Source organism: Calonectris borealis, chromosome 16, assembly GCF_964195595.1.
Source record: "Calonectris borealis chromosome 16, bCalBor7.hap1.2, whole genome shotgun sequence".
Taxonomy (NCBI): Eukaryota; Metazoa; Chordata; class Aves; order Procellariiformes; family Procellariidae; genus Calonectris; species Calonectris borealis.
The window spans coordinates 18,108,870-18,129,836 of NC_134327.1; the positions used below are offsets into that span (position 1 = coordinate 18,108,870).

Sequence of the window (20,967 nt, forward strand, 5' to 3'; positions counted from 1 at the left end):
TGAATGAGTGATTACACTTTTTAAAAATGCATTTGAGTCTAATCATTAATAGTTCCCCAGTAAACTGAAATGGCATTTCAAGTGGTATTCCAGGAGTCGATCCTGGCTCAATCTTGGTCTGATTCAATATTTTCATTAATTTTGGTGATGAAACAGAAAGTATGCATACAAGATTTGTGACATTGTTCTGGGAAGGATTTTAGTCATTTTGGGAGACAAAAATGAGGAGAAAAAATATTTTGACAAATTTTAAATAAAGTCTAAATACCATGAAATTCCATAAAGTGCGAAGGATTGCACTTTGAAAGAAAAAGCAAATGCATTAATATAAACTGGGGAATAAGAGGTTATCAGCAATATATTGAAGTAGGGTGTGAGAGCTGAAGTGTACCATAATATAAATAATGAATTAACAGTGAGATATTACTGCAAACAGACAAATACTATTATAGCACATAATAAGAGACATGTAATTTGAGAATGGTAGCAAGTACTTATTTAATTCTACTTATAACAAATGAGGCCGCAGTTGAATAGTATATCCAAGTCTAGGCATGATACCTTCAGAAAGGTGTAAGTCAGTTGGAAAGAATCCAGGGAAGAAAACACTGCCTATGAGAGAGGCCAAGAATTTGGATACAGTCTGAAAAAGGGTGAAGGTATATTTAAAACAAAAAACCACCATCACCACCCCACACACGCCCAACGTATTAGAAGATTATGATCAGTTGTTCTACTTGTATGCTGAAGAGAAGGAAGAGAAAAGTCATCATACGGGAAAGTTTATTTAGGCTGGCTATCGCAAAAATCTTTCTAAAGAAAGTAGTTCAATGCTGGGACACTGCGGCTGCCCTGGCCCTCCATTCCATTTGAAACAAAATATCTGTCTTGTAGATTCTAATGCAGCTTTCTGAACTAGACGGTCCTTCCCTGCATCATCGCTTTGAGTTATCCCGCACAATTCAATAATCCCTTGACAAATTCAAATTGTTTGCTACTGTGTCGTGCACAAATGGCCCATCCCTCTCAGCACGCCTGTGATCCTGGTGGTGGTTAGCACTGGATCCGGCTGACCGGTGAAGAAATGCACTTCCATTGCTTGTGAACGCAGGCAGGCCAGAACATGCCTTCTACACACATACCCGAGAGAACAAATTCTCATTCTCACACCACGCAGTAGTTTAAGAAATGCTGTCGGTACTTAGCAGGCACACTAATTACAAGCGGCAAAAATTATTCTGTTCCCAGACCGCAAAGGAAAGCCTCGTAATGAAAACTGCATGTCAGAATCGGTGAATTCATACTCAAGAGGCACAGGGAACGTGGATTTTTTCCAGAGAGGGCAAATTTTTAGGAGTGAACATGTGTACTGAAATTGCCTTTATGACGCATTTGAGTTCACGGCTGTAACAAGGACTCGGTGCCCATCCGTTCACAAGGCGAGTCACGGGCTGCTACCGGCAGCAGAGGCAGCAAGAAGGCCGTGCGCCGCCAAACCTGCCAGCGACGCCAGGCACCGCCCCGGCATCACCCGCCCCCTCCTGACGTCACCACGTCGTCGCTCCCACAGCCCTCTTGCGTCGTGGCACAAACCCGGATGTGAGCGCAAGGTGGAGGCTGGGGAGGCCGCGCTGCCAGGCTGCCCTGTCCTCTTCCGCCCTCAGCTGCTCGGCCTCCTGACAGGAACTGAGGCCGGCAGCGTCACCCTTACGACTGCGCATGCTCACTTGGCTGAGGGCGCTGAGGCTGACGGGGGACGCTCTGTCCGGGCTCGCACGTGAGTAGCAGATGGCGCCGCCAGTGAGCGAGCGGACTGCACGGAAGTCCTGCCCACGGCGGAGGGGGCGTATTGTTGTGGGTGACGTCACGGGCGGAGGATGCGGGCGCCCCATTGGCTCAGGCTCGGCGGCCGTGCGCTGGGATCTTAAAGGGCGACCGGAGCGCGGGCCGCGCCGGCCGGGCGGGGCCCATGGCCAGCACCAGCAGCCACCTGGTGAGTCCGGGGCGCGGGGCCAGCGCGGCGGCCGCCCGGGACTGCTGGCGGCCGCGGCCCGCGGTGCGGGGGGGAAGAAGTAGGCCCGGGCGCCGGCGCCGGCCCGTGAGGGGGTGGCCACCCGTGCCCTACACGCTGCCGGGCGGCGGGGTCGTGCTGGGGTTTCGCGGGCGGCCCCGCCGCTTGCCGCCCGCTCGGACAGGGAGGGCGGCCGGGCGAGCGAGCGCTGCCCTCCGCGGGGCCGGCCTTGGCGCTGCTGCTCCTGGTCCTCATTTTGCCCCCTGCCTCCTGGGTCGCCGCGGGCCCCGCGGGAGGACCCTGCTCCCGCCCCAGGCGCCGGCGGGGCCCTGAGGCGCGAGGCGAGCGCGGCGGCGGGCGCCCCGAGCTCGGCCCGCCGGCGGGAGGAAGCGAGGCCGGGGCCCAGGCTGAAGTAGCCGCCCCGCGGCCTTTGGCGGAGCTTCGCTCTCGGTTCCGGGTGCGGGGCGTTGGCGTGGCTGTGCCGGGCCGTCTCCCCCGGGAGAGCCGGCCTTGTTGCCCTGGGGGAGCCACCTGTTCTTCTGTAATCGGTTTCTTCTGTAGTGGAAACAAGCGCGTGAGGGAGATCGTGAGGGTCGTGACAGGACGCCGTTTCAAACACAGTTGACGTTAGTCTCACGATGTAAAAGTCTAACGTTTTGTGAGCACTGACTAGCATGAAATGGAGTTGTAGCTGATACACAGAAGTGGTAATGGTAAATCTTAGTTTGCCTTGTAGATTATACAGTTTAGTTAGTGTAGAAATTCTCTTATGAGAAGAGTGTTTTTTACAAAAATAACTACCAGCTTTCATTGATGTTAGTGTAACTAACTGGCAGTGATGTGTTCCTTAAACTTGTGTGCATGCTGCTGTGCTTTTGGGTCTCATGTTCTTTCTGTCGGTTGCAAGCTGCCAAGCTCCACTCTGCAGCACTTAACTTTTTCATCAGTTGGAATCGGATAAGGAGGGTCTTTTGCATGGAGACCGGCATAGCTGCATTGATTCTTGAAGTCCTGTTTCAGTGTGCTCTCTCTTCATGCTTAGTGCTTTTTTCCTCAGGGTGTTACACATAATCATACTTGTTGACTGAAGATGAGAATTATTATGCGGAATAGCTGTACAGAGGAGAACATGAAATACTGCATTGAGGATTATGAAATAAAGCAATGTTTGATTATTAAAGGAATTAGTTTTGCTTTTCTGCCACTTGATAGAGCTCCATATGGCTGCTTCTTGGCATCAGAGATGACTTCTGTTTACTTTTAAACAGGGACTGTGCTTCCCTTTGTGCTTCTGTCCTTGCTTGTTGCCTCTCTTTCCAGGTTTTTCTCTCCAGAATACATTTCTGTTCCTTTTCTATATACAGGTTAGGTCCCTGCCTGTAAGAGAAACATACAAGGAGAGAATGAATGAAGAACAAAGTTGGCAACCATTTTTGTTAAAACTAAAATATTTTTTCAGGGTAACTTATTTTTAATTCCTTCTCTTCCATCCTGTTTAATATTTCTCTGGTCAGGTGAGTGTACTGACTGGCAGTAGCAGATAGAGGTGGCTTGATTCAGCTAACCTTTTTGTAATTCAGATTATATAAAATGTGGGAAATCGAGTATTTCTGAGACTTTGAGCAAGTTACTGTTAATGTTTGTGTGATGGAATTAATTACATTAATGAGTTCTGTGATTATTTTACTATAAATGCAAAAGTCCGGGCAGGGAATAGAGCACAGCTTTGAAAGGAATATTCCAGCATTCCTCTGCCGAAACAGTTAATTTTTGTATTTGTGTATATGGGGACAATTCCTAAAACATTCTACTATTTTCAGAACATGTGCTACCAAGGAGAGAATTGCACTTTTAAGAAGGAAACAACTTTAGTGCTGCTTTAGCTGCAGGTGTCAGTGTGGTCTTAGTTATTTGCTGTTAATGCCTTCATTATAAGCATATTGGGTCTCATATCAAGAAGTGCTCTTCCTCTCAAAATGAAGAGTCTAGAAGAATGGTTATTTACATCTTCATTTTCAGCAACATCTCCACTGGAAGGTTTAGCTGCTCTAATGATTATTAGATTCTACCAGTGTTTCTGACCTGATAAAACCTATAGTATAGTCATGGATATGTCTGAACAAAACTGCTAGCTTTTTTTTTTTCCCCCTGTGGAACTAATAAAACTACACTTTTCAAAGAGCCGTTCTTAATAGAGTAAGTTCTGCATTTATGCTAGGAATTGGACAAGGCTATGGTAAGAGTTCTGTTTGTAGTTATTTGTAGGTATAAAACTTTCAGACAGGCTTCAGGGATTTTCCCTACATACCTATCTACTTAGTATTCTCTTCTCTTGGGTTTTCAGCATAAGGCTATGACTAGTCTTCATCACTCATGCATAGTTTTCTGTAAATCTCTTTCCAAAGCAGACTGCAGGAATAGAAAATAGTAAAAGATACAGATGTTGAGATGGTGCTCAAAGGCAAAAAAATGGAAGAAGCTTGAAAGGAGCAATTTTATATGCATTCATATTTCTAACATAGGAAGGGCTGGTAGCGAGTGGAAAGGAGACGATCCAGAGAATAATCTGGATATAATAGCAATGTTCAACTAAACAATGAATCCACTGTATAGGTAGGCTTTTTTTTTTAAAGCAAATTATTCTTTGGATTATCCATCTGTTACATACAGGGCAAGAAGTTATGTCTGTTTCATATAGCTCTTGAAACTCTGCGAGGAGATTGCTGTAGCTGGACGTTGTAAGACACCCTGCAGATTCGGGCTCATTTCACTTCCCTAAAGCAGATGAGGTGGAAGGCAGCATTGCAGGAAAAACTTGAAAAGGGATGCTTATTATTTAAATACTTGTAGGAATTTTGGTACAGAAGGCATGAAACCAGGGGTACAGTCACTTTGTTAGACTGAAAAAAGTCATAAACTGGCAAAATAATAAAAATAGATTTGATCTATGAAGGTGTGAAATATTTTAGGAATCCCTGTTTTTAAACAGTAAACTTGTATTTTACCTAAACTTTTTTTCTAGAAAAGCTGTATGGATTATTGTAGAACTAGCACATTTGTGGCATCAGAAAATATGCAAGTGAGAAATTACTTTTTAATATGGAAAGATAAAAACTTAATTTGGAAAACACTGTTTGAAAGGTAAAATCCTGCTCCAGGTTCCTCATATTGGAGCTTCCTGAAGAATTTGTATGAAGCCAAGGAATTATTGTTTCTGGTATTTCAACTGGGAAAACTTTTTTTGCAGGTGGCCAAGTTAGATTATGTATATGTAATAAAGAAGCAAAAAAGGGGAAGGAGCTGATTTTTCTCCCTCCCCACTTCCCTTTCTGAGATGTTATTTGCAGGTAAACTTGTGGAAAGTTACTAAGGTCTAACTAAAGTCTATGAAAAGACTGAATACAACATGCACAAAGTTACCTGTTTGGTCTAGAACCTTATTTTTCACACCTTATGGATTCTACTCAACAGTGCTGTAGGAAATACTGTAGGTTTGGTGTGTGACTAAATACTAAAGCTGACTCTTACTTTCTGCTTTAAAAGACAAGCTGTAAATACTTCACCTAGCAAATATTCTGTAATTCTTTATGGTGAAAAATTGCAAGGATTAACTTGCTTAGCACATTCTTCTGAAAAGAAAGTATTAAATTTGATGTTCAATTCTTTAGTAATCCTGCAGGGATTTAATCTACAATTCTTGACTGTGCTGTCCAACTTTTGTACACTCCATCTGCATACTGCCACCTGTGTGGCTGCTTCTCTGCTCTTCACCCAAAACTGTTCTCTTTGCCTCCTAGAATTGCTAGCAAGGAGCCTAGTATAGGAAGGCCTTTGTGTTTGTTAGCATGCACCCCATCCATGCTGTGCAACACCTCTTAATATTGGTGTGCTTCATGAGATAACTGATGGTGTAGAATGTGATCTAGACTATTGCGATTACAGATGGCTTTTGTTTTCTTGTGAGCTGGCCTGGATCTGTTTGTGTGAAATGAATTCTCAATGGCTTGTTTACATATATAGCTATTTGGGCCAGAGGCTGACTTTAGGTTCTTAGAGATTTTTGTGGTTTCCTGTTTCTGATCTGTTTTGAGGCTTGGGGGGGGGAGGCGGTGGAAGGAGGCCTTAAATAGTCTCTGCCCCTGAAGGTGCTTTGCTTAGCAGTAGAGGAGGTTAGAGGGTAACTGGCTGATATGCAGGTTCTTACAAATCCTTTCATTAGCTTTAATCCCTACCTGAATTTGGAATTAGAATCCTGGAAGTTAGTGGCTGGAAATATCACTGAATGTGTAAGGTTGTCAAATTTAGAAAAAGGCATTTACGTTAACTAAAATGTTTGGGTCAATATTGCTCTGTATGTGAGAAATTAATTTCTGTAGAAACAAAATCAGTCTTGTGGATAAAATACCGTTATTCCCTAAATGAAGAGTCAAAACAATCTAACAATGTAGAGGTGTTTTCTGTGCTTCCAAATCCTTGAGCATATTGGTTATATTTTTCCTGATAAAACATGAATCTGATTTTCTCATTACTCCCTTATGGACAAACTGTGTTATAGATTTACTGCAGAAAGTAAGGAACTGGTGGTAAGTGATCAGTTCAGTTATGAAGGAGGTAGAGTGTCAGAGCTGACCTTTGTTTCTGGTGTTTTGAGTTTATTTTATGTGAACAATACAGTATGTCTCCCCAAACTTTAAAACACTTCTTTGTATGCCATGGACTTTGTGAGGATGTACATCCAGAAAGCTTAGGAAGAAAAATAAATTAATTTTGATTCTTCTTCAAAGTTAATCTTCTTGATTATGTTTTGAAGATAGGACTTGTATCTTCCAAAATTTATTTTGAACATGAGGCAACCAACTGCCAACTAGATACTAGAGTCTTTTTTAACAACCTACTTGTGCCTTACAGTAACAGAAACAAAAAGTCCCTGAAAAAAAACAATTTTACTACTCAAGTTCTCATGGGTTATTAGAGTGTGGCATTATGTTAGGCTTAGCCAGGGCTTTATATGTATTTCTTCTGAAATAATAGCTGTATTTTATGATGATTTATTACAAATATTTTCAACATTACCTTCATATTACTGTAATTTTTCTTTAAATAGTATTAGGGCTGTTAATATATCAAGCAGACTACATTCGCTTGAATTCTTTTCATACTTCTGTTTTCTACTATTGCAAAGGTCCCAGGCAGTTTGGGTAGAATAGTGTCTTTGAAGAATTATCTGCTCCAAGCTTTCCCCTTCCATTAACACTTACAATCTTTAATCTTGAAACGTATTACCAGGACATTATTTTTAAAGAAGTCGTCTTTTCTTTTAAATGATGGTCATTTCTATCAAGATAATCTGTTAAGAGATTTTTTTTTTTGGGAACGGTTTTATGCAATGCTTCAATAAATGCTTACCTTCCAGCATTTGAGAGGTTTCAAATGACACTGCGCATGAAGGTGAGCATAGTTGTTTTGGTGGGTTAGAGCCTAGACTTTAATCAGTTAGCATGGCAGTCTGTTGAAACAACAACAAAATCCTCCCTTTATACAACTGAATGCTTTTGAAATTTGCATGGTTTATTCATAAAAATGGTCTATTAAGCAACAGTTTTTTCATGTGGCAACTTCTGAGATCAAAAAATTTCACTCCAGATAGATGTATAACTTCAGATTCTTTTGCAAAACAAAGTTGTGTTAAAATAGCTTTTATAATTGAAATATGAGATTTTAATCTGTTCTTTTAAATGTAGTAATCAGTAACCATTTACAAACCTTGATCAAAGTGTAGATTTTGACAAATTGTTTGGCTTCAGACTGTTTTGCTGACTGTAATGGTCGCTTTCTTCAAGATGCATGGAGTTGATGGGCAATTTGTTGGGTTATGAGCTAGATCTTAAGTTCTCTACAGTAATCTTTGCATACCATTTGACAATAAGGTTTGAAAGAGTGCTGATGCAGTTCTACACAACATAAACGCAAACCACTGTGCTATAGAAGATTAATGTTTGATGTTAATGCTTTTTTAATATCTACAAATAACTAATAGTTGGAGTAGGGTTTGTTTACTGCAGTTTGAAGAAAATGGCTTACTATGATCTTCAAAGAACTTCTCTGTAGAAAAAAACATCCTATTGTCCCGGGAAAATACTTTTGGCATCTTTGTATTCTAGTACAGTTTTTAGTAAGTGCCTCGTTTGTTTTTTGGAGAGGGGTGTTTGTTCTTAGAAATGCCTGTTGATTTTATTTGCTGTGACTTTGTGTTAGACATTTGAATTATCTGCCTTAAGAAAGATTGAACAGGATCTGTCATTTCAATATGAGCTTTGCTTCTTGTGATATGTTGAAGATTAACCAGCTTGTTTAATTAACTGCTTTGTATAGTACCTAAAAAGAGGAGATTTTTTTTGAATGCCTTACTATCACCCCTTTTGATCAGATTATTTTTTTGACTAGGTTTTTTAACGCTACATTTTGCACACTCTGCTGCATAGAGATAAGTCATTAAAGTATGACTTAATGTTTTCATCCCAGAGAAGACTAGGTATTTGCCAATGTAGTATTCAGTTACAATTTTTTTTTTTTAATATATTCCTTCTTTTCAATGAATGAATGTTGAGTGTGGTTCTTTAAAGCCTTTGGCAATTTTTTCCTCACATTTCAGAATCTGAAAGCATACTTCTAAGTCTGGTTTCCTTATGTTTGGTCTAGTGGTATTCCTTCCTGATTGGGGAGATATGTAATCTTCTATCAAGCTGAAAGTGTGAACAGGGTACATGTTTTTAAATAACTCCTAATTACTATGGTGTTTTAATTTTTTAAATATGGCTGTATGTATTTGAGTGTCAAAGTTAACCTGTTAGGTGAGCGAACAGTTTACTGGTTGTGTAGTGCATTCAGAAGTACTGGTGAGGCTTAGCTTAATCTGAGTTTTGTCCTGTCCATTATATGCTTGATTTTATGTTATAATGATAAGACAGTCTGCCAGCATCTAGTGACACCTCTTTTTAAGGCAGATGAGTGGATTTTCTTTTTTTTTTAGACAAATATTTTAATTCCTCAAAGGTAATAATAATGTTGGCAAATAGATGTATTATTAAATTCTTTAAATTATCTGAAAAACTTCTAAGTGTATATAAATGGAAACAGGCATGCAATGGAGTTTCATTAATTATTTGGTATATTGTTTCTATATATGCATATATATACAATCGGTTAAAAGAAAGAGGATGCTGTTGGTCACTTAGCAGAAAGTCTGACAGTCCATTTTTAGATAGAAGTCCAGAGTATAAATAGACATGAGGATATGGTATGAGAATTGATGTTTACTGCAGTTTATGAAAGCACACCATCTATTATTGTTCTGGGTTGCCTTCATTCATGGCAGTCACTCTGGTGTAGCAGCGTACAGTTTATGAAAGGAAAACTGGTGTTAAATATTGATAGGGATCACAGGACAATCATTATGCTACCTGCAAACCACTCCTACATGGGTTGGTATATAATGGGAAGTGCCACCTGTTCTGTGCTCTCTACACTGGAAGGTGAGGCTTATAGTTGGATTTTGTTATTCTGAATTGGTGTTTCTTTGTATCTTAACTTACATTTCTTGTAGCTGAACTACCCTGCTTTTGACTGCATTCTCTTTTTAGGTACTGTGAGGAATAGTTTGAGGACATATATTCAGGCCCATTTTAGTATTTGACCTGATGAGTTGCTTTTTTTCTTTTGGAATATGCTGGAACTTCCAGGGTGTGTTGCACTCTAGCCTTTGAAGTGGAGGTTGTCACAAATAAGTATTGGAGAACCTGGAGAAAGTAAACATTTTCATTGTGGGATATGAGGGGAGAGGAGGCCAGTGGGAAAGCTGTGCATAATATCTGTTAGTTGCCCCTTCTTATGCTCTTTTTCAGATACAAGATGTGTGTCAGATGCAGTTGCTGCATCTTTGTCAACCCTCAGAAACATTAGTGTGCCATGAAAAGTATATATGAAATATAACTGCCTCGCTGTTCATTTTTTCCCCTCTGCATTTTGCAGATAAGTCCTTAGGAGACCCCAGGTTGTCAATGTTTAAATTATAAGCAATACAAAATAAATTTCAATTTCAGAATTTTTGGCTTGTATGACAATATCAAAATAATTTACAAAACCTCTCACGCCAAGCATATCTAACTTAAACTGTATTTAGTAGAATCTCAGTATTGATAAATAGTAGTAAGTCAGCTTTATCTCTAAAACTACAAAACACTTGTCCAATGAAAGCAATTATCTTCTCTCAGTGTGAAATAAAGGCCTTTATTCCTCCTTAATTGTACAGATACATAAATGGACTCCGTATTTTTACTTGAAGACAAGTGTATTAATTTGGACATTGAATCTTAGATGCGTAGATTTTGGAAGATCATCCTTTGTCAAAGGGCTATGTTTGGCAGAGATGTAAAAGCTGTGATTGGATTCTGTAACAGCCGGGAAGGGTATCTTATACTGTATCATGTAGTATCTGTTTTGAAAGCCTCTCACATTCCATTTGCAAGTGAAAAGATTAATTCATAGGTATCCTAGAGTGCTGCTATGTTGCTTTCTGAATCCTATCATTTCTTAAGCAAACTTTGCTGAGGTAGGGCATACATGTTTGTATTGGTTTAACTTCATAATAGTCTGTGAACTTCTGATAATTCAGTCTAACAGTTATGACATACACCACTCAGTCATTCTTATATCCAATAAAACGTGTGTTGAATTTCAGGTGATCCTAATTTTTAGAGTTCTGTATTCTCTGATACCACAAGGCTAAAACAGTCAGATTCTTTAATAAACACAGATTTCAGGAGCTTAATCTAGTCAGATGATTAAATGTTTTTCCAGGGGTTCAGTGTCTTGATTTTCTTCTGAAACTGGTTTGTTTTGATTTTTCTCCTTAATGTTTGCACAGTACTAGTGGCAGTGAGACTTCGCTTCTCCTAGTTGATGCTTTCTAGTTCTGTATATTTAGGTGTGGACTAGCTTAAGTTCTTTGTCCACTTGTTTCCCACCATTATGCTTAAATTCTTGGACCATATTTTAATTTGTAGTAATGTTTTGGTAGAGAGAAGAGTAAGGTCTCGCTGTTTGTCTAATTTACCAAAAGCTGTAGATTGCTTTAAGTAAGAGATATGCTTTTTTTGCCAAGTGGTGGTGGTGGTGGGGGTTTCAGTCTTTAAATTTATGCAATTATTCTTTTTTCTTTCAACCTTTTTGGTTTGAGAGTCAATCCAGGTGTGAAGTGGAAGAGATCCTTGTTTGGGGATGACTATTAATTATAAGTTGTTTAAGAATTTAACCAGTTTTACTTAGAATATATCCTATATTCATTTTCCGCAACAATATTCTGTATTTCAGACGTTACATAATGCCAAGTCAAATGTTTTATGGATGTCTATCTGCATTATTTCATACATTCATAAAGTGTAATACACTTTACCATAAAAAAACATTCATAAGAGGGTTGTGCCCAATGTTCTAGCTTATGCAGACTCATCAGCATTGTTTATAATCAAAACAAATGTACCAGTTAAGATGTAGAGCTCATGTTGCTTTGTGTAAATAATACTTTCTGTTAGCCAGGTCTGCTTCCCAAAAAATTGGCCTTATAGGTAGGTGGATGGAAGAGCTTTTCTGATCATGTCTGCCCTATGTCTTAATGCAGGTAGAGATTCAGTAATACAGTCAGCAGTTAGACTCAGTGTTATCAGACAAGTGATAGGTTAGAACCCTATTCACACTGACTTTCTTTGTAACAAAAAAGAGATTTTGCTAGTAGAGTTTCAGTGGTAGCAAAGATACTCTCAGTCATCTTCAGTTCAGTATCATGTCAGTTAGGATAGAAGTAAAAGATACTGGAAGCTTTAGAAGGCCCAGTCTCTAGAGTATTTTATGCTGCTCTTAGCGTTGACAGAACTGTATCAGCAAAGCAGTGTTGCAGATTTTGCGGTGGGAAAAAGCTAGTGGAGATGTAGTTGTTGTGGTTGTACTTGCTTTAGAGGAGTGTTTAGATATATTAAAAGTTTTAGTGGTAGTGCTGTTGTCAAAATGCTGAATTGCAAAAAGGATTCCAAAAGGTGTAAGTCCTTTTAGATAGCTGGGGCCTTTGCCTGTCACTGGCTTTTCATACAAATGGGAGCGAGGAAACTATAAAAGGAAAAATGTAGTGATATCTAGTGGGCTTTTTGCATTGATTCAAGTTTTCTTCTTTTAAAGTTTTTCTACTGTTTGCAGGCAAGAGGGGAAAAGAACAATATATGGACTTAATTCACATGGCATGTAAATAAAAGGAAGCCTGTTTCTAGTGATTTAGTGAAAATCAGTTAATGAAGATTTTGATATGTCTGTTGATCTATAATTCCACTTACCTTCAGCAGATTTGTTATTTTCTTCCTTATTAGGTTTTCAAACTCACGGTATGTTGCAGTAAGAAGGAAAGTAAGTTACTATGTGGAAGTAAATTAGAAACAGCACCCTTAAGAGCTTGGGAAGGTAGGCAGTGTAAGAGACTAGTTTGTAAAAGCAGAGATAGAATGATTAGATCAGTGGTTATCAGTGTGGCCCATGGTGATCCATGTCATGCAATAGGTAAGTCTGTTGTCACTCTATGAGTGTCTGTGCTTTCACTGGCTTGCCGGTTGAGAAATGTTGGTAATTGCTGGAAGGAAAGCATCCTCAAGCTTCTGAGAACTGCAAACACAGTTTAGAAGGCTTTTAAATTCTTCAGTGATTGACTTCATATGTCACTAAAAAAGTCTGTATTTAGCAGAATCTTAAATCTGATTTTTGCAAAAGAGTGGCTGTACGACGTTGGACCAGATGAGCTAACCCATATTCTTTCTCTGGCATATGTGAAGACATATATGTAGAAACATCATGTATAGTCTCTGCAGACTTGTTTTTCGGAATCTTTCAAAATAAAACTGAGCAGGTAAGTAATACAGGACACAAAATACTAAACAAGAATATGTGGAGTGTGGAAAGGCAAGTGTAGGAGTGACCTTTTCTATATATGTTCAAGTGCAACATACCTAGTTGCATAGTTCTGTCATTTCTTAGGTAACTGATACTTGAAATCTACTGCATCTTCCTCTGTTCTTCTTGTTCTTAATCTTGACTTTCCTTTGAGAAAGTCAGGGGACTAATTAACGTTATACCTTGGCTGGAAATAACCTCTTCCTACGAAGTCCTTTACTCCTGTCTCTTTTTCCCTTAGGACTTTTCTATACTTGATATTCATTGTGACTTGGTTTCAGATACTGTGCAAGGAAATATACTGCATCCAACACCTTTTTCCCCCTTTCTCTCAGTGCTCTATGGTGCTTTTGTGGTGGGTTTTTTTCTTGTTGGTTTGTTTTTTCAAGGTGATCTTGCTAGCTGCAGAACCTAATCAGATCCCCCCCAATGCTGCTGCTTTATTTACCTGTAAACCTCATTTGCTCTAGAATAGCCTGACTGGAGCCAGTTCGTCATTTAAATCCTAATATTTAGTCTGTGTGCATGTGTTTTTTATTTACTATGTTTCAATTAATGGGATGTTTCTTCTATTGGCATCATTTCAGTTGTTGAGCAGTCATACTTGTGTCAGCCTTGCTGCACTCTTGATAGGAAAGAGTGCAATCTGTTTTTAATTCTGCCTACTGTGTATCTTTATACAGGCTGCTGTTTGAGTAGCTGTCTGAAGGAAAGGTGATTCAGCTGGGCTATGAGAATGTTAGGGGCAGTAACTAATCTACCTGGACTTCAGTAAAGCCTTTGACACTGTCTCCCACAGCATTCTCCTAGAGAAGCTGGCGGCTCACGGCCTAGACAGGTACACTCTTCGCTGGGTAAAAAATTGGCTGGACGGCCGAGCCCAGAGAGTTGTGGTCAACGGAGTTAAATCCAGTTGGCGGCCGGTCACGAGCGGTGTTCCCCAGGGCTCAGTACTGGGGCTGGTCCTGTTCAGTATCTTTATCAATGATCTGGACGAGGGGATCGAGTGCTCCCTCAGTAAGTTTGCAGACGACACCAAGCTGGGCGGGAGTGTTGATCAGCTGGAGGGTAGGAAGGCTCTGCAGAGGGACCTGGACAGGCTGGATCGATGGGCCGAGGCCAACTGTATGAGGTTCAACAAGGCCAAGTGCTGGGTCCTACACTTGGGCCACAACAACCCCAGGCAACGCTACAGGCTTGGGGAAGAGTGGCTGGAAAGCTGCCCAGAGGAAAAGGGCCTGGGGGTGCTGATTGACAGCCAGCTGAACATGAGCCGGCAGTGTGCCCAGGTGGCCAAGGCGGCCAATGGCATCCTGGCCTGTATTAGGAATAGTGTGGCCAGCAGGAGCAGGGAGGTGATCGTGCCCCTGTACTCGGCACTGGTGAATCCTGTGTTCAGTTTTGGGCCCCTCACTACAAGAAGGACATGGAGGTGCTGGAGCGTGTCCAGAGGAGGGCAACAAAGCTGGTGAAGGGCCTGGAGCACAAGCCTTATGAGGAGCGGCTGAGGGAACTGGGGTTGTTTAGCCTGGAGAAGAGGAGGCTGAGGGGAGACCTCATCGCGCTCTACAACTACCTGAAAGGAGGCTGTAGTGAGGTGTGTGTTGGTCTCTTCTCCCAAGTAACTAGCGATAGGACGAGAGGAAATGGCCTCAAGTTGCGCCAAGGGAGGTTTATATTGGACATTAGGAGAAATTTCTTTACTGAAAGAGTGGTCAGGCCTTGGAACAGGCTGCCCAGGGAAGTGGTGGAGTCACCATACCTGGAAGTATTTAAAAGACGTGTAGATGAGGTCCTTAGGGACATGGTTTAGTGGACATGGTGTGTTGGGTTGACGGTTGGACTCGATGATCTTAGAGGTCTTTTCCAACCTCTATGATTCTATGATTCTATGACTCTATGATAATCTGGGGAACATGTCAGCTAAAATATCTGCATAGAAGGCATAAAAGGAACTGTGACCAACAACACACATACTTTAATGTGCATGTGCTCTTTTCATAATAATAGTATCAATATACTTTCTTCTCTTCAAAGGGAAGAACGCTGCGTAACTGATTCTGAGTAGGGGCATATACTGCTCTCTGGGGGAGGTAGTGAACTTGCCGAAAAGCAAAATTCTCCCATCTGTCTCCAAGTCTTCCCCCAGCCTCGCCCTCCTTTTGTCCTCACAGAAGCTATGCAAAATATAGCAAATAGCTATCATTATAGGCAGGTTCCTCATCAGTCTCCGCTGTATCACAAAGTTCAGACAAAGGTGTAATAAAAGAAGCTGTTACCTGTTCTTGATCTGCTGCCCTGTCGGTGTAGTCATAGTTCTTGGAAAAAGCCCTAAGGAGCAATAGAGATCCTGGAGCAAGTAGGGTCCACTCAGATTGGAAAGGGAATCTTCCCTTATGCCTCTTGGAAGATATTGTTTAGAATAGTTGCTTAATAATAGTTAATTTTCAATCTTGCGGGAATTGATATTTATGTATCAATTATGGAGAGTGGATGAAATGGAGAGTTTTAGCTGTATTCTTTTTGACCTTGTTACCTGTGTCTCAATTTAGAAAGTGTATGTTTGCATGCTTAGAAATATGTTTGTCTCGTTGTTCTGTAATGCCACTAAACGTGTAAGTAAAGCGTACTTCTGAATTGTATCTTACGTTTGAAAGAAGTTTAGCAGTAAAGAAGGGCTGCTTTTCCCTACTTCATAGAGCATAGCCAAGTGAGTAATTGCTAATTTGGGGGCTAGGTGCTTTAAGCGCATATGCATGATTGAATGCAAGTCCACTCCCTTCTAAAGTGGTTTCTGATAGATATGTAGATATGCAGAAAATTGTTCTGAATCAAATTGAAATTAATGACATAAATTCTTTTTGTGACAAGTAAGATTTATTTGAGTATCAACATGAGGTATTTTGCAGACTAGGTCAGGGTTGTATAATACATCTGTTTTGAGGATAGGAGATTTTCATTAAGTCATAGTTTCATTCTGCTGGACGTATGTTAGAATACTGAGATTAAAAAACAATGTTCAGACATGGTGTTAATTTTTTCAAATATTCCCTCTGTTTGCATACCATTTCAGTTTTTATTGGCAGAAGTAGCTCAGCAGAGCTCTCCTACTGTCTGCGTTTTCTGGCCAGTTTCAAGTAAAACTTTTGAAGCAGACACCTGACAGACTAATGGAGGTATATTACCAGCAGGGAGGGAAGGCAGCTTGACAAGTTTCCTTGGTCTTACTTGGGAAAGGGTAAATAAAGGGTGATAAAAGGGTACCAAATTATTTGCTTTGTATATTACAAGAATCAGTATTTGGAGTGTATCTTCTTGTACTTGCTGTTTTCTGGGTTATATCTGGTTCTTTGTTTTGGAATTGGGATGTCTTTATGTGACCGTATGTACAATTTAATTAGTGTAAAATCCCTTGTTTTAAAAGGTCATGGACCAGATCATTCTTCAAAAAAAGTATTAGGTATTGCTGATTATTAAACCCTCCATCTGATCTGCCTTTTATATGTTGTTCTCTCTTTTCTTCCTGTCCTTCCCCAGTGTGTATTAAAGAGAAATACTATTGGAGAAAGTGAGATTCCAAGTAAAAATGTAGGAATGTATGCTTTGTCTCCATTAAAATTTTCATGCTTTACATGTTCATTTACAGTTCATTGTAACTTGGATCTCTAAAGTAATGTTACTCGTGAGTACAGGTATTCATTGCATAATGAGATAATTCTTTTAGTTTCTAGAAAACTTTAAGATTGGACCCATGGCTCTGTATCTAAGCACAAAATAAAGTTTAAAGATCATGTTATTCATAGGAGAATATACCATGAAATTTGATACCTTGGTGCTAGGGAGCATTTTTTTGAGTTTGGAAAAAAGTGTTCTTGAATTAAAGCGTTCAGATTTTTTACTTGTGGCTATATGTATGTGCACAACACGATCTAAATAGAGTTATTTAACAAATAAGAGCTGCCATGTCCAAAATAAACACTAACGTTCCCTCCTAAAGACATTTTAATGATAACCCTTTCAAATAGGACGTTATATGATGCTTGAATAGAAATAAAGTGCAGATGTGTGATAATTATTTGAAGGTATGGGAATAAGTTTCATTTCTCTTTTCAGTATGATGCTGTTCCAATCCAGTCTAGCGTGGTGTTATGCTCCTGTTCATCCCCATCAATGGTGAGGAACCAAGCAGATTCCAGCACTCCATCTGTCATTTCCACCTGTGGCAGCAGACAGGGATCTAACATGGAGGGCACTGCAGCTGACTCAAGATCTAGTTCAAACTCCTTGCAGCAACATACAGGACAGCAGCCTCCACAGCCTCGAAAGAAACGACCTGATGACTTCAAATTTGGGAAAATTCTGGGTGAAGGATCTTTTTCAACGGTAACTTTACTTTTTATAAGAAGTGCCAAATGTCTTCGATAAACTTCAAAATTTGTTGTGCAAGTAATATTGCTGAGATTTAAATCTGGAGAGAACAGCTTGAAGAGTAAATGAATGAGACATAGTGGTTTTAAGTTTAACTATTAAAATTAAGTGTTGCACTAAATATGGGTGCTGATTTTTCAAGTACCTTTTAAACTTATCAGAAGTTCCATTGTATCCTGATGACTTGATGCTTGGGTTTTTAGGAGACATTGCTTTCTAATGTAAGTTTGATACCATAATGGGTTATTTTAAAATTTTATGATATAAAGGATTGGAACCGGGCTAGGAGTTTGTCATGGTAAGAACTTCTACGCAATGTCCTGCCTGTAGCAGGAGCTACTGCCAGATGCTTAGGGAAGAAAGTAAGAACAGTGATACTTCTCCAATATTCTTTCTCAGCATGTCCTTTCTCAACATGTCATGGCCCTCAAGGACTTCATGAGCCACAGTTAGTATCTTTGTATTCAGTAGCCTTAATGGATTGTTTCTAACTTACTTCTCGCATCCATGGCATCACACAAGAATGAACCCGTGAAGCAGTTAATGCTTTCATTTGATGCTTTTGTAGTTGCCCCATTGTAAGATAATAAGTAATATTTCTGTACACTTTTCACATCGTTTTCACATGTCATTTGTTATATATACCTTTTGGTTGTTGATCTCTAAATGTTGGGTTTTTCCGGTTCTTCCTATACAATCTACTGTGGTGTTTAGGAAGCAGGCCTCTAGTAGTCGTCAAGAATAATTTGCACTTAAATACATACTTTGCAACTTGCAGGTTTCCCTAAAGAATCCAACAGAGTTGCTGCCTCTTGGGTATACCAGAACACTCTGCTTCAGTGAGACATTTCTAATTCCTGCTTGTGGTCTCTTAAAGTTAGCACCATGTTCTTTGCAAATAGAGAAATTCATAGGGCCTAGCCCAGACTCTGAATAAATTTCTGTTCCAGCATTCTGCTACCTGTTCACTGGTAAATGGTGTTTTTCGTCCAAAGTCTAGGTAGCCCAAATGCATTTAGGTGGGCAGCAGGAGAGAGACTGAATACCATGAAAATGTTAATCCCTACGTAGCCTTATTCTTTTGAGAAGAACAAGCAGAATTTCAGTTACCATAATCATTTGGGCCTCAGATAGTGCTAGAGAAAGCATGTTCGGGAATTAGTTCTTCCTGCCTGTCACCTCCTCTGTCAATCTTTGCAGTTCTGGTCCATTATTACAGTGCTATGACTTTAGAAACTGATCAATAGTTTTAGGGATGCCTTTCATAATGATCAGACTCAACAGGAGATGCTTGCTTATGCTCTTTCACTGGCCATTGAACAGGTTACAATCTGTTGCTGGCGAAGACTTAACAGTACTTGCTTATTATTATTTAAAAAAAAAAATAATGTCCAGTTCTGTCTTCAGCGACTGAATTTTTTTTAGTTTAAAAACTTTTAAGCTCAGGATAATGACTGTAGCCTTCAGCCTATAGACTGCATCCTTCAAGAAGGAAACTTGCTTGCTGCTCTTAGAGAATCACAGAAGGATGCAGGGGACCTCTGGAGGTGATCTCATCCAACCCCCCATGTCTCTGTTTTACTGAGGAGCCCAGAACTAGACACAGTAATCCACGTGTGATCTTACCAGTGCTGAATAGAGGGGGAGGATCACCTCCATCAGCATACTGACAACATTCCTCCTAATGCAGCCCAGGATACCATTCACTTTCTTTGCGGCAAGGGCACATTGCTGGCTCATGTTCAGATAGGTATCCACCAGGCCTCCGGGGTCCTCTTCTGCAAAGCTGCTTTCCAGCCCATCAGCCCCCAGCATATACTGGTTCATGGGATTATTCCTCCCCCGTAGGAGGAGTTTGTAGTTCAAAAAAGGGAACTGCATGAGATTCCTGCCTGCCCATTTCTCCAGTCTGTTGAGGTCCCTCTGGATGGCAGCACAACCCTCTGATGTATCAATGCCAGAGCTCTTGATCTGTGGGACATGTATCTTCACACTGTTATCAAAAAATCTTGTTAAAAAGCATATGCTTTGTTCTTCATAGAATCATTGAATCATACAATTGTTTGGATTGGAAGGGACCTTAAAGATCATCTAGTTCCAACCCCCCTGCCATGGGCAGGGACACTTTCCACTAGACCAGGTTGTTCAAAACCCTATCTAACCTGGCCTTGAACACTTTCAGAGATGGGGCATTCACAACTTCTCTGGGCAACCTGTTCCACTGCCTCACCACCCTCATAGTGAAGAATTTCTTCCTTATATCTAATCTAGATCTACCCTCTTTCGTATTAAACATGGTTGTAGATTCAGAGATCTGATTGTACTCCCCAAGATCTTCACCAATATTCTGACTGAAAAGTGTTCATCTCAAAAAGCAGGGGCCTTCATATTACCATGCATCCAATGACAGCTTCAGATTAAAAAAAAAAAAATCATTTACTCAGGGTCATAATCAATATATTCTGTTTTCTTGGAATTCTATTAAGGTACCACAAACTTTACCTGGTGCCAGTGCTGTCTTTCAAATTCAGCAGAGATGCACATGATCTGGCCTCAGGGGATTTTTCTTCAGAGCATTCTGCAATTTTGTGCGATCTTCTTCTGCAACTGTAACTGTTCTTGGACCCATGCTTGATATTAACAGATACACAAATGCAATGCCTTCTAGTTGTTGCTCTGCTCTTTTAAAGTAATGAAAATCTACTTGCTTTGTAGACAGCTTCAAGCTCCTCTCAGAATAATATCTGTTATGTGGTGGCAGAATTATAATTCTCATGTTTGGGTAGGCATGTTGTCCTACTCACTTCCTTCTATACGGCTGGTACATATTTTGCCCTCCCCCCCTTGGTTTTGTTTCCACCTATAAGTGAGGCTTCTCTTAAAAAGAGGAGGCGCTCTAAGGAAGTATGAGTGTCTGACCAAAACCAGTTCTTAAATGCAGACTTAATCTCTGGCAGTCTGAAGTATTTGTTCAAGTTTACAGTTGGGCTTGGCCATGATGTCTGCCAATTATGTTGGCAATTATTTCTGCTTTGTAGCCTCTGTTGAGGATTCTCTGCTCCTATCTCACCTTGCTCCAGTGTGAGATTTTTAACTACATTTCTTGCCTTGCTGTTGTCTAAATTTGCAACTTACACATTTAAATGTTCTGAGAATGCTTTTGTTTTTGTGGGTTTTTTGTTTTGTTTGTTTTCAAGCTACTTATCTAAGGTCTAATTCCTTTCTATAGAATTTACATTCCTTATTGAAACTACTTCTTCCCATAGGGTGGATAAGATTCAGGCCCCTGATAGCAGAGACATGGTATTAACATGTACCTCTGTGGGTTTTTTCTTTTTGTGTGTGTGTGTGTGTATGTGTGATTCTGCTGTTTTTTGTGGATTATTAGTTAGGAGGAAATCAGGATATATGATATAGTCAGATTTGTTCAGTGAGGAAGGGACTTGATGGTATCCAAGTACTTGTGCTAGGAGGTAAATACTCAATCCTGTGTACTTAGAACACAGCTGCTTAATATCAGTGTAGAGTATGTGGGTAATACA

General features: G+C 40.2%; 1 protein-coding gene across 4 annotated transcripts in view; it reads left to right on the forward strand.

The window, feature by feature from the left end:
- Window positions 1–1,758: 1,758 nt before the first annotated feature.
- PDPK1 (3-phosphoinositide dependent protein kinase 1) overlaps window positions 1,759–20,967 on the forward strand; it is a 39,638-nt gene continuing 20,429 nt past the window's right edge. The window contains exons 1-3 of one of the 4 annotated variants that reach the window (XM_075165653.1): window positions 1,837–1,993; window positions 3,376–3,471; window positions 17,111–17,380. In XM_075165653.1, the coding sequence (XP_075021754.1) occupies window positions 1,970–1,993; window positions 3,376–3,471; window positions 17,111–17,380 (390 nt within the window). In that variant the 5' untranslated portion in view covers window positions 1,837–1,969. Of the gene's footprint in view, window positions 1,778–1,836; window positions 1,994–3,375; window positions 3,472–3,502; window positions 3,526–17,110; window positions 17,381–20,967 lie in introns of those variants that run through there. The other 3 variants (XM_075165656.1, XM_075165654.1, XM_075165655.1) reach the window with 3 other exon arrangements.